At 49.4% G+C, this 13,001-nt stretch overlaps 1 protein-coding gene across 6 annotated transcripts in view; it reads left to right on the top strand.

Annotated features, from left to right (window-relative positions):
• GALNT18 (polypeptide N-acetylgalactosaminyltransferase 18) overlaps window positions 1–13,001 on the top strand; it is a 351,794-nt gene that overhangs the window by 238,120 nt on the left and 100,673 nt on the right. For all 6 annotated transcript variants that reach the window (XM_023646043.2, XM_001501162.7, XM_023646045.2 and 3 more), the window contains exons 4-6: window positions 1,105–1,288; window positions 2,934–3,131; window positions 7,405–7,519. In XM_023646043.2, coding sequence (XP_023501811.2) covers window positions 1,105–1,288; window positions 2,934–3,131; window positions 7,405–7,519 — 497 coding nt within the window. The remainder of the gene's footprint in view (window positions 1–1,104; window positions 1,289–2,933; window positions 3,132–7,404; window positions 7,520–13,001) is intronic.

Genomic DNA, 13,001 nt, shown 5'->3' with positions numbered 1-13,001 from the left:
AATGCGGCGTTGCTGACTCTGGACACGGCCCTCTTTCTCCAACACTGCGCTGCTGCGTGGGCCACGCCTACCGTGAGCCAGGCACTGTTCCAGAGCCTCGTGCCCTTTCCTCACACTTAGTGGTCCGCTTGTCTGGTGGGGCCCAGAGTGGGCACCAAGGGACACGGAGCTCCTACGGTCCTCTGCTAAGGACTGGGCCCAGCCCAGGTGGGTCTGGCCCAGGGCCTGGGTGTGGGCAGGCCGAGAAGATGGGAGGAGGGCAACTGAGGGGCAGGTGCGGGGAAACCCAGGCGAAGAGTGGGAATGGAGTCCTGGGGAGGTGCTCTGCATGCAGGTGGGAGAGTGTGGCCCACTCAGGTGGTCTTTTGGGGGAGCCAGCCGTCACAGGCTGTTACCTGAGCTTCTGTGGAAAACGCAGTGAGCGTGGCTGCTGTGCTGTCACTACTGAGGAACGAGGGGCAGCTGGGGCCGGTCCTATTGCTGCGGGCCCCGTCTACAGTGGTGGAGAAGCAGGGGAATCACATTCTGAGCCAGGCCCCACAACAGCAGGCAACAGACTAACGCCAAACGCTCACACGGCGCAGCTCCTGGTTGTCCGCTTCCCGGAAACATGGAGGTCCAGGCAGGAGTGAGAGCCGGGCGGTAATCTTCGCAGATGGAGCTTTCTCTGGGGATCAGGGAAGGACCAGTGGAGGGTGCTGAGGTAGAAGGAGCCCGCTGAGCTGATGAGAAGAATGTGGCTTTTGAAGTCATTAGGCCCGACTTGAAACCACACTCTGTCACCCACAGGCTGCATGACATTGGACAAATTGATAAACCCTTCTGAGCACCACTTTCCCACAGGCTTGTTCTGAAGGTTAAATAGACAATGTGTGTGAGGAGTGTGACCCTGTGCAAGTTGCTGGGCTCAGTGAATTCTCTTTCCATCTCTGTTTTTCCCCCCAAAGCTGAACTGCACTGGCCATCCTGGGGAATAGCAAGGAAGACCCCGGGAGAAGGGGAACAGACCCCGTGCCTCTCTCTGGGGGTCAGTTCACCCTAAGATGGGGAATGTCTTGATTGCTCCTGCCCCATCACGCTAAGGATGGCTTTTTCCCCTCACAGAGGAGCTGAAGGAGAAGCTGACGGAGTATGTGGACAAGGTGAACGGCCAGAAGCCCGGCTTCATCAAAGTCGTGCGCCACAGCAAGCAGGAAGGCCTCATCCGCTCCAGGGTCAGCGGCTGGAGGGCGGCCACCGCACCCGTCGTGGCGCTCTTTGATGCCCATGTGGAGTTCAATGTGGGCTGGTAAGTGCCCGTCAAGAGAGAAGGATGAGTCCCAGTGCGGTCCAGACGCTTTGGCGCATATGGGTGCAAAGCATGCTGGGATCTCAGTCATAGTGGGGAAAGATATGATGAGTCATCTGGGAACAGATGAGATCTGGGCGTGTGAGTGACCTAGGCAACAGGGCTGGCCCTTCCGGTCGGGGAGGGTCAGGGGTCAACAGGTCAATACACGGTGTCTAAAGGGTATGGTGACATAAGGTGTGACTCCGGCTGGTGTGGTCCTCTAGGAGACATGATCTGGGAGAGGGAGAAATGCTGAGAGCCAAGCAGAGAGTGCCAGGCTGGCTGAGGCCAGGGCTCAACCCCCAGGAAAGGCAGACTGGACCAGACATGAGACAGAAGCCCAGCCCCACAGCCGGGGCCAAGACCAAGTGAGCAGAGGGGCCAAGGTGGCTTGATGTTGTCAGAGGTGCCCTGGGCTCCCCTAAATGCCAGGCCGATAGCACAGAATCTGAGATTCTCCCTACTGGTGAAACTAGCTCTTAGAAAACCTTTCTTTCTCTGTCAGGGCTGCTCAGGTGCTGCGTGGGGCAAGAGAGCAGATGCAAGGCCTCAGTGGCTGCAGCCAGGCTGGGATAGGGCACCTGATGCTGACTTCCCTGGGGGCTGGAGGGCACACTGCGGCCCACTGTGTGTGGCATCGAAGGCCAGGCTCTGGGGATGACTGAGTGTACACCCTCCTAAGCCGTGTGCCTGACGACACTGCGGTCTGCCTCCTCCCAGACTCCAGGGCCATCCTGTGCCTCCCCAGAGTGGGCTGTGGAGGGCCCTTTAGCAAGAGGGAGCAGCCGGGCGCGCACACAGCATGACAGGATTGGGGCCTCCTTTTACATTACAGGCTTGAATTCAGGCTGCGGTGCAGCCATTTGTCATAGTTGAAGTCCCTGCTTGCCATTTGTGACTGTTTAAAAAGCATTTTCATTGGATTTATGGCCAGAAGAGAGGGACACTTACTATTTCAAGCTGATTTGAATAAACAGTTATACAACGAATGCATTATTAATGAGAAGCTTATCATTCCTGTCTGCAAACACTTCACTCGCCTGGTGCCCAGAGGGGCCTTCTGGCTCCCTGGGGGCCCCGAGCCGCCCTGCTCGTGGGGCAGTAGGGAATGCGTGGGGTGGGCGTGCCCATGGGGAAGGACCAAAGCATCACGGCATGCCTGGTGGAAGTGAGTTTGCTCCCACCTCCCTGTCTCCACCACCCTCATCTGCCTTTTCCTCCTGGTGGGTACACAGAATTTTGCAAAATCAAAGCCCAAGTTGAAAGCTTCCCGTGGAACCTCAGATCTGTTCCTTTCTTCTTTCTTGAGGCTTGAATTTTTCTCTAGTGGAAAAGGGAGAGCCAGCAGACACAAGGATCTGAGGCCCTAAGACGCTCTCAGCTCAGACCGGACGAGCTGAAGGAGTGAGCAGGCCTCTGGCCAACCCAGAAGTAGGGCGGATGGGAGTGACCAGGAAGCCCTTCCCAGAGGCCCTAGCAGCTCTCCCCTGGAGGGGTGGCTGGGTGGTTTTCCTCTTTCTGCGGGGCAGACGCATCAGGAGTTGCCAACCTGGTGTTCGTCCGGCTTGGAAGCACTTGCCGTCTCTCCCTCCCTCCTGCTCAGGGCGGAACCCGTGCTCACCCGCATAAAGGAGAACCGGAAGCGCATCATCTCGCCATCCTTCGACAACATCAAGTATGACAACTTTGAGATAGAAGAGTACCCGCTGGCCGCCCAGGGCTTTGACTGGGAGCTGTGGTGCCGCTACCTAAACCCACCGAAGGCCTGGTGGAAGCTGGAGAACTCCACGGCCCCCATCAGGTAAAGCCTCCTTACCTGTGGGTCTCTCCACCTTGTCTCCCAGGCAGGGGCTCCCCTCCCAGCCCAACCTTATTCCCTGAACTCCAGCCCCATGGTGGGGGTGGGGGTGGAGAGCAATGACAAATGACCTCTGGTCACTGCTCACAGGCTCAGATGATGCCTTTTAAAAGAACCATGGTGCCCAGAATCCATTCAGAGGCTCAAAGTTCCTCATTTCAACCCATCACTGTGGGACACCTGCTAGGTGCCACCTGCTGTGTGGGTGCTGGGACTCTGGAGTGATTAAGACTCGATTCCTGCCCCCAGAGCCTGGAGTCCAGTGAAGACAGACAAAATCATTAGAATAACTGATGACTCCGCCACACCGTGGAGACTGCATGAACAGCGAGGAGAGTCCTTTTCAGAGAGTGTAGCATTTGCACTTGCTCATAGGGGCAAGTAGGAGATGGCAGATGAGTTCATGGACACGGAGGGGGTTCAAAGGGCCTGGGAGGAGGGCCGTGAGGGGGCAGCCCTGGCAGTGAGGCTGGAGGGGCAGAGGCAAGAGCAGACCCAGGCACCTCATGTGCCTCACTGATGTTCGAGCTTATCCTGTAGGACTCAAACAAAAGTGGCTTCAAACTGCATTTCAAAGATCCCAAACTCACTCTGCTTTTGCTGTGCCTTCATAGGGCCCAGAAGGACTCCGCGCAGCCTGTGTTTTATGGGTTAGGATTCCCGAATCAGCAGCCCCCACCAGCCCATGTTTCTGTCTGGTTAATCACAGATCAGGTGCCTTTACACTTTCTGCAGAGTCCTGCCCGTTAAACACACAGACGGCTCCAGAAGGTGGCCTAGGGGACAGTCCCTGGAATGAAAGAGGAGATTAGAAACTGATGTTGCTTTGTATTACATGAGGGAGAAAGATTATGAAAAATTTAATTGAAAATGGGCGATTATTATCTAAGATCACATTTTTCCTTGCCAGAAGAAAAAACTATGTTCCTATTTCAAACAGGATGGAGGCGAACTCCACAGAGCTTTACCGCAGTTCTCTCTGTTACCTATTTGTTAGCCTTCTGCCACAATTTTGTGGGGTTAAATACTTGTTTGGAGGTTACTATGTGCAGGGGCCTTTTACACACATAGTCTCATTGGCTCCTCATCGTAACCTGGCGACAGCTGTTTGTGTCAGCCCTGTTTTGTAAGACGAGGAAAGCAAGACTGACAAAGGAGAATGGGCCGGGCGAGGGCTCTGGGCAGTGGAGCCAGCATCTGAACCCAGATCAGCTGGATTCCTTGCCCCCGTTGCCATCTGCCTAGTCACCCACTGCTGAGCTGAGAACTGGTGTGGCCGAATTCTGCCCTCAGGCCTGTTGAAGGCTGCTTGGGGGAAATATGCCATCACCCAGTGAGCGTTCTTGCAGAAGGCTGCCCTGACAGTAGCTGCCTCTGCTCTGCTCGTCTCTGAGTGTAGTAGCCTGGTCGTAGGAAACCTGCAGTCTGGGTCCTTGACAGAGAATATCCTCTCAGCTTCAAATTTTCCATCCCCAAGTTTTTATCAAAAACTTGGCTGGGGGCCAGCCCCGTGGCCGAGTGGTTAAGTTTGTGCGCTCTGCTTCAGCAGCCCAGGGTTTTGCTGGTTCGGATCCTGTGCGCGGACATGGCACCGCTCACCAGGCCATGCTGAGGTGGCGTCCCACATTCCACAACTAGAAGGACTTACAGTTAGAATATACAGCTATGTACTGGGGGCCTTTGGGGAGAAGGAGGAAAAAAAAGAAGATTGGCAACAGATGTTAGCTCAGGTGCTAATCTTTAAAAAAAAAAAAGAAAGAAAACTTGGTCGAGAGAAATGGTATTAATGGAAGGTTTTTAGAAGAACATTCCTGGTTTTATCCCTACATGAAGACAGCCCCATCGAAAACTGTGGGTTCTACAAATTTATCTTTCCCACCTCGGCTCCTATTTCCTTGGAGCTTCACTTTAGTGCTTTGTCCACACATGATGTAAGTTATAAAAAGAGCCCAGAGATATCTTCTATTACGTCCTAAAGGGATGTCTTTGAGATGGTTGTTCACTACATCCCGAAGTAACTTCTTTAAGACTGACATGAGAAATTCCTTTCAAACTGACTATAGTCAAAGAAAGTCTTGCCATCCCTGAGGAATTAGTATGAGATTTTCACATGGAAACTGTAAACCTTATTTCTAAGACCATGGATGTTCATTTTTACCTTGGCCACTGGGAAACTCAGAGTCAACTTTGTGCTTTCACTTTAAGAACTATGAAGGACCTAAGGCTGCACATGCTTTCTAAATGGCCCCCAATTTGTAATGAACTTTTGGTCTTTTCAGACATTTATCTGTTTTGCTTTTCAATGTATTTTACATTTTCTTGTAAGCTATTTCTAATCTTTTTGGGAATGAGGCAAGGTATAAATCAATAACACTTTCAGGGTGATTGGGTCCACTTAATGCCCTGGCTGGTTAATAAATAATAGACTGCCTCGGGCGGCCTGTGCTCATCCCAGAGTAACTGTTCAAGATTCTGTTCTTTCCCTGACTGGGCCTGGCTGTATGGAGAAGGCCTTAAATGATCTTTCGAGTACCAGTTACATCCCAGAGATTTCGAGTGCTTTCCATGATTTAATTTAATCCTCTTAAGGTTATGGTTGATTCCGTTTCATAGATATGGAATCAGAGGTTCAGAGAGGTTAGGGAGTTTCTCTCAGAGACACACAGCCAGAAAGGGGATTTTTTTCCATAGCGCTCACATCCAAGGCCAAGGTCAGGCGTCCCCTACCAGAGCAGGAACTCGACCTGCTTTAGGAGCAGTGGACTGAGGTAGATTGACCTCCCAGATGCCCGTGGTCTATGGATGGCGAGGCCATTCAGAGTAAAATGCTGTGGTATGAAAGGAGGAGAGGCAGGGACCCCCAAGCTCCAGTCTCTGCCTGAGTGGCTTCCTGCATCAGCATTCCCCAAAGAAATGGCCTACAAAATACTGTAGCTGTTTCTCCACCTTGATGGTTTCCAGTTTCAAAAATGGGTCTATTTGCATGTTTTCTCATTGCCAAGAATTCTTTATTTCTCCTTTTCTTTCTCTTTCCCTCCAAATCCTTCAGCCACCAGCTGATAAGATGCTACGCAAGGGCTAGAAACGGTAGCCGTGTGCAGTGGGACAATTCAAAGTCAGTTGTGTGAGTTAACGCTCTGGGCAGAGAGGCAGTCCACGTGCGCTCCTGCTGCTTCACCTGACGTGGCTCGTTCCTTGTGAAGTCCTGGGCTGGGTGTCTGCGTGTAGCCGGCAAGCCCCATGCTCACACTCTCAATAAGGAAAGGACCTACTGGGTGTTAATGTCTTGCTCCAGCCTAAGCCCCCTGCTAATTTCCAGACCCAGGCCGGCTCTCTGCACCCTGCCTGTTGGATCTCCCCCTAGGGTCCCCCAGGCATTAAGATCAGCTTTCCCAGGACAGAATGCTTCTTCCTTCTGAAACCAGCTTCTTCTGTATACCCCGGATTGATGAGTGGCCCTCACCCCACCGCCACCCAAGAGAGAAAGCCTCCAGGTTCCTCCCTCACTCTCGTAGGTCATCTGTTTATTTTACATCAAAATACGTCTTTTGACAATCCCTATCTCCATTCCAGATTCTCTGGTCGAGGTCCTCATCATTTGTCACCTAGATATAGCAACAAGCTTCCCAAGTGGATTCCTCAGTTTCCACCCAGTCTCCTCCAGTCAGTCACCCCACAGCTGCCTGAGTATTCTTTTTAAAAACATGGATCTGCTCATACTGCTGTCTGCTTAAAATTCCTTGTTGGTACTCCTTTCCCTCCCGATAAAAATCCAAATTATTTACCAGGCTGTCCAAAGCCCCAGCGAATCTTTCTAAATGGAGCCAGGTTGGCATGCAGAACCCTAGTTGGGGAATGATGGGGAAGTTGGCATGGGTGCCCAGGTAGAAACAGAGACTGGCTATGCAGCTCAGAGTTCAGGGTCAGGGCAGCTGGAGAGACAGACATTCAATCCCCACTAGCAGACTGCGCACTCCTTCTCTGCTAACACACACGCAGGCACCACTGGGAATGATGGCTGGTCCCAGGAGAAGAGCTATCTACCACTGCCCAATGAAACAGCCTCCCTGGGGCAGCTGGTGAGGGTAGACCCAGGAGGGTCCCTGAGAGAACCAGATCCTCCTGGTAGGAAGGTACCACTGTTTTCACTCCTCTGGCGACCGCCATGACACAGCCCCTCCGCTAACTGCTGGCCCGTCTCCCCACACCCCTGCAGGAGCCCTGCCCTCATTGGCTGCTTCATTGTGGACCGGCAGTACTTCCAGGAGATCGGCTTACTGGACGAGGGCATGGAGGTCTACGGAGGCGAGAACGTCGAGCTCGGGATCAGGGTGAGCAGGGGTTCCCACCCCCAGAGCTTGGCTCAGCTCCCCAGAGGGCGAATGAGCCTGGGGGGTGGAGAAATGGGGATCAAAGTTGAGGGCCATTGACTGATTCTGAATATCCAGTCCCTAATCTTGGCCCATGCGTGTGTGATTAGGGCTGATGAGGACAGGATGGAGACACAGGATGGGACTCATAGAATTTTCAGGAAGAAAAAGACTTCAGAAACCGCTTTGGCTGGAGGTGGGAAGGGACATGGGAGAGTTGAGCTCCCAACTCAAGGGAACAACCTCTTTGTTGTTCCCAAGGCCAAACACAGGCTCCTTGGGGGGAGTGAAGGTGAGCTCCAGGAGAAGACTGCAGGCACCGAGGTGGGCTGGACAAGAGGGACCCTCAGAGTCACTTCCCCCCAGAGCCACCTCCTCTTGGGATTTCTCACTCTGGTATTCCCTGTCTCCTCCACAGTGACCCACACAACTTTCCTAAAGACACTGTCAAGAGAGGGCTACAGGGAAATAAGCTCATGGTACATAAACAGCAAAACACAGCCGGGCTCACACTATGCTGGTTTCGGACGCCACCACATGCTGGTCCAACCCTCAGGCCCGTTCATGCCTCACACCATTCTCCGGAGGTAGCCACCATCCTGCCCCAGGGTACAGGGCCCTTTGTGACTATCCAGCACATGGTGTGAATCCACAACGGGCACCATTTAATTTCTCATCCTACTGAAACATTTCCTAGGCTCTGGCCCCTTTCCCTGGGCCTATGAAAAGATAACTCCAAAATGAACCCATCCCCCATGCTGAGGGACATGTTGGGTCCCCTGATAGTTTGTGTGAATGTGATGATGGATACAATGAAGTGCCTCATCCTAGAGGGAAGCCTACCCCTCTGTTCAGGTTGTGCTTCTATCCTCATGAAAAACCCAACATTCGAGCTGTGGCTTGTCCCCGTGATGGTCCCCACGGTCCTCTCCATGGGGATCTTTAAGCGGCCTGACACACCCACGCAGTACAGGCTTTCAGCCCTTGGAGGGGACCTGGTACCTGCTGGTGATCATGGCAGTCATCCAAGACGTTCCTCCTCACTGCCAGCCCTCCGTGCAGACCACCCCAGCATCTGGCTGGCTCCTAGTAGGGACCCCACTCTTGCCCCTTTAGCCTTAGCCTCTGCATCTGGCATCTCTAGTTCCTGATGCTCACTTCCCACTCAAGGACTCCAGCTTGGATACCCCCTCCTCTCAACTCCAACCTTCCCGGCCCTCCCACCTGCTGGACAGCCCTCACCCTGCCCTGAGGGGAGACTGGGCACCTGCAGTGAGCATCTCCCTCCTGCAGCGGCCTGCAGGCACCATGTGGGCCTGACTTGTCGCCCAGACTTAACACTCGGGCTTTGAGGACTGGCAGTGGGAGCAGTTTGTCTGAAGGCGAGCTTAGAAAACACCTCCAGACACCCGTATTCACTGAAACCCAGAGAAATTGCTTTGGAGGAAGTCAAAATGCATGGGCTTATTGGGGAGCTAATCTATTCATGGAGGACAGCGCCTGCATAATCACCTCATTTCTCCAGCTGGCCCTGCACGGGGCATTCATTCACTATTTGCATCCTCACCGTCTCCTTTCAGCAGCGCTCCTAGATAAATTCTCTCCCCCAAACAACATTTTTCACTAGGAGCTGCCGCCGGGAATTGGCTGAGCAGACAGGACCGCCTCTTGTCACTTATGCTCCCTGGGTGAAGGTGTCTGGGATCGGAGAGAGGAATTAGATTTGTGAACTCTGCTTCCAACACGTATGAGAGTCCGTCATACGGTGATGGGAGCAGTCTGCGTTTTCCTCCCTAGGTTGTAAAGCTGGTCTGGAGTGTGGGCCTGGGGGAGGCTTTCAAATGCTTGTTGAAAATCTTTGGGTGGTTTTGTGTTCGGGGTATAAAATGCAGTATGAAGTGTTGACTGGCTTTTTTTTTTTTTTCCCTCCATCACTTCCCTCCCGCTTGATGGAGGTGAAGTGCTGTAGGAGTTGAAGGAAAGGTGGCTTTTAAAGCAGGGGCCCAACAACCTGTTGGCTGGCCGAGCTGAGAACAGAAGGAGGGGCTGGTTAATTCGGATTCAGTCCCCCTTTAAGGGATACAGAGCGCCGAGCATCTCCAAAATAGATTTCCACATTTTGCGTGGTTAGCCACATTTTCTTTCATGTTCTGTGAGTTAACATCTCGGTGCCTCACTCTCCTGGTCTAGGATCTCCCCTCAATTACCCCACAGGATTGTGCGTAAAAATGAGAGACAGTGCTTTTCTCACCTCAATATTCAGAGGCAGCTTATTCAAAGTCCTTGCCCATTTGGAACACACAAACAGAATTGTTTGCACAATTATTCAGTACCTGCTTTGGCACTTTGCATCCATCTACAAAACACCCTAAAAAGTAGCTGTTACTATAATATATCCTTTTTTCAGATGAGGAAATTGTGAAATTAAGAGTTTACATATGTTCTCAAGGTCATCCAACTTATAAAAGGTAGAGAAAAGATTCAACCCCAGATCTTTATGATTCTAAAGCCTAGACAGATATGCCACAGTGATCTAGGATAAAGGTCCTTTAAGCATCCACAAAAAAGTATTAAAATGTCCATGCAGTAATTTCCTTCTACTTTATTCACAATCATGTCTACTGAGGCCCTATTTAAAGCCTTTTTCTTATTTTGCACTCAATTCTAATTGGCCTTTTGTCCTCCTGATTTCTAAGTCCACAACTCAGGTGGGGAGAGGAAGGGAACTGCTGTGGGCAAGGAGAATGAAAAGAATGAGAAATAAGAGTGAACACCGAATAGGAGACAGAAAGACTGCATAGATGGTGGCTATGAAAATGCTAGAATATACAAGAAAGTATTCAAGAGCTGGCAAGGAATTAAGAAATTGTTAGAGGCTTTTATGGGTTGAATTGAGTCCCCTCAAAATATATTGAAGTTCTAACCCCCTGTATCTGTGAATATGATCTTATTTGAAAATAGGGTCTTTGCAGATGTAATCAGGTTAAGATGAGGTCACAATGGGTTAGGGTGGGCCCTAATCCAATGTGACTGGTGTTCTTATAAAAGAAGGAAGATTTGGATACAGACAGACACAGAGGGAAGATGACCATGTGAAGATGGAGGCAGAGACTGAAGTAACGATGCCACAAGCCAAGGAATGTCTGGAGCTACCAGAAGCTGAAAGAGGCAAGGAAGGATCCTCCGCGAGAGGCTTTGGAGAGAGCATGGCCCTGCCAGCCTCTGATTTCAGCCTGCTAACCTCTAGAACTGTGAGAGAACGAATCTCTGTTGTTATAGGTGATGTGGTTTGTGGTGCCCCATTATAACAATTCAAGGAAGTTTAATACAGAGACGGAAACCTAAGTGAAAGAGGGAACCTAGAAAAGGCCAGGTCTGTTGTATTTGGAGAACCTGGTAACGTTAACGTTATAATTTCTGAATTTCATAAAGTGTGGAGGACAAGATATAAAGCCTAAGACTTGCCCAAGACGAAAAGTCTACTAAAATAATCCCACTTACCCCCCATAAAGCTGGGGCTCCAAAGGCCAAGTATTTTACTATAAAGATGAGCTAGAGTTGCTCCCACCCTCACCCCCCCATGTTATAGTGAAGATGGCCTCTCAATCTTGTGCGGGGAGGAGAAGAAAAATTCCCCTCTGTGAATCCCTCCCTTGGGTTTATAACTTAAAATCAAAAGACTGCATGGTCCAGAAAATCTCAGGAGTGGAATTTAACATAAAGTTTTTGCAAATTCTTAGGCATCTGCAAAAATGTATGCAAATCCTCTCCAGAAAAAGACCCCTTTAACTCAGGGCACAAAACGTCCCACACCTAGAGGTCCAAGAAATGTGAGTTCACTTTTTAAAAAAATCACAAAACAGACAAGGGAAAAAGAAAGTGCCAAGAGCAAACACCTGCAAAATCATCAGACAGTCAAGTTTGATCTACAGAGTCCTCAAGTCTTGAATCTGTCACATGCAGGATATAAAAGAAGTTGTATAAATGGAATACTACTCAGCCGTAAAAAAGGACAAAGTCGTCCCATTCACAACAACATGGATAGACCTTGAGGGTATTATGTTGAGTGAAATAAGCCAGACAGAGAAAGACAAACTCTGTATGACTCCACTCATAGGTGGTAGTTAACATATGGGCAAAGAGAACTGATCGGTGGTTGCCAGGGGAAAGGGGGGTGGAGGGAGGGCACTAGGGGTGAAGTGGTGTACCTACAACATGACTAATAATGATGTACAACTGTAATTTCACAAGGATGTTAACTTTCATAACCTTAATAAAAAAATAAATAAATAAATAAAAAAGTTGTATACTATTTAAATAAGTAAAAGAAGAGATTTAAAATATGAATAAGAAGCAAGAGGCTATAAAAAAAGACCAGTCATCATATTAGAATAAAAATAGAATTTCAAACATAGGGGCTGGCTCCGTGGCCGAGTGGTTAAGTTCACGCTCTCCGCTGCAGCGGCCCAGGGTCCGGATCCTGGGCGCGGACGTGGCACCACTCGTCAGGCCATGTTGAGGTGGCGTCCCACATCCCACAACTAGAAGGACCTGCAACTAAGATATACAACTATGTATGGAGGTTGGGGGGTGGGGGGGGGCATTGGGAGGGTAGGGTTGGGAAATAAAGCTGAAAAAAAAAAAAAGATTGGCAACAGTTGTTAGCCCAGGTGCCAATCCTTAAAAAAAAAAAAAGGAAGATTGGCAACAGATGTTAGCCTAGGTGCCAAGCTTTAACAAAAAAAAAAAAAAAAAAAAGAATTTCAAACATGAGAAATATAAAAATAGAAATTAAAAGCTTAATAAATGGATTAAACCATTAGATGGATATTGTTAAAGGAAAAAAATTAGTAAACTGGAAAATAGATCTGGAGAAACTATTCAAAATCAGCCCAGGAAGACAAAGGCAAAAAATATGAAAATAAAGAGGTTGTGAGCCATGTAGAATTGAGGGATAGGGTTTAATATCTTAGAATTTGAAAGGAAATGATAAAAAAAGAGGATTAGGCAAAAGCAATGTTTGAATAGATAATAACTGAGAATGTTCCCAAATTGGTGAAAGACACCAACCCTCAGATTCAAGAAGTCAACCTGTCCAAAGCAGGATAAATACAAAAATATTCACACTTAGACGTATCATAGTGGAATTGCGGAGAGCCAAAGACAAAGAGAAGATCTTACAGCAGTCAGAGAGAAAAGATAGACTACCTAAAATTGAATGATAATTAGAATAACAGTTGACTTTTCAGTGGCAAGAATGGAATCCAGAAGACCATGAAATAATATCTTAAGTATGTAGAGAGAAAATAATTATCAACTTATATATGTATACTCAATAAAAATATTGTTCAAAAACTAGGGTAGAAGAAAGTCATTTTCCAATACACAAAAACTGAAAGAGTTTGCCACTAACAGATCCTCACTAAAATAAATTATAAAGGAT

This window comes from Equus caballus, chromosome 7 (assembly GCF_041296265.1).
Source record: "Equus caballus isolate H_3958 breed thoroughbred chromosome 7, TB-T2T, whole genome shotgun sequence".
Lineage (NCBI taxonomy): Eukaryota > Metazoa > Chordata > Mammalia > Perissodactyla > Equidae > Equus > Equus caballus.
This window is presented reverse-complemented; position numbering and strand designations above follow the sequence as displayed.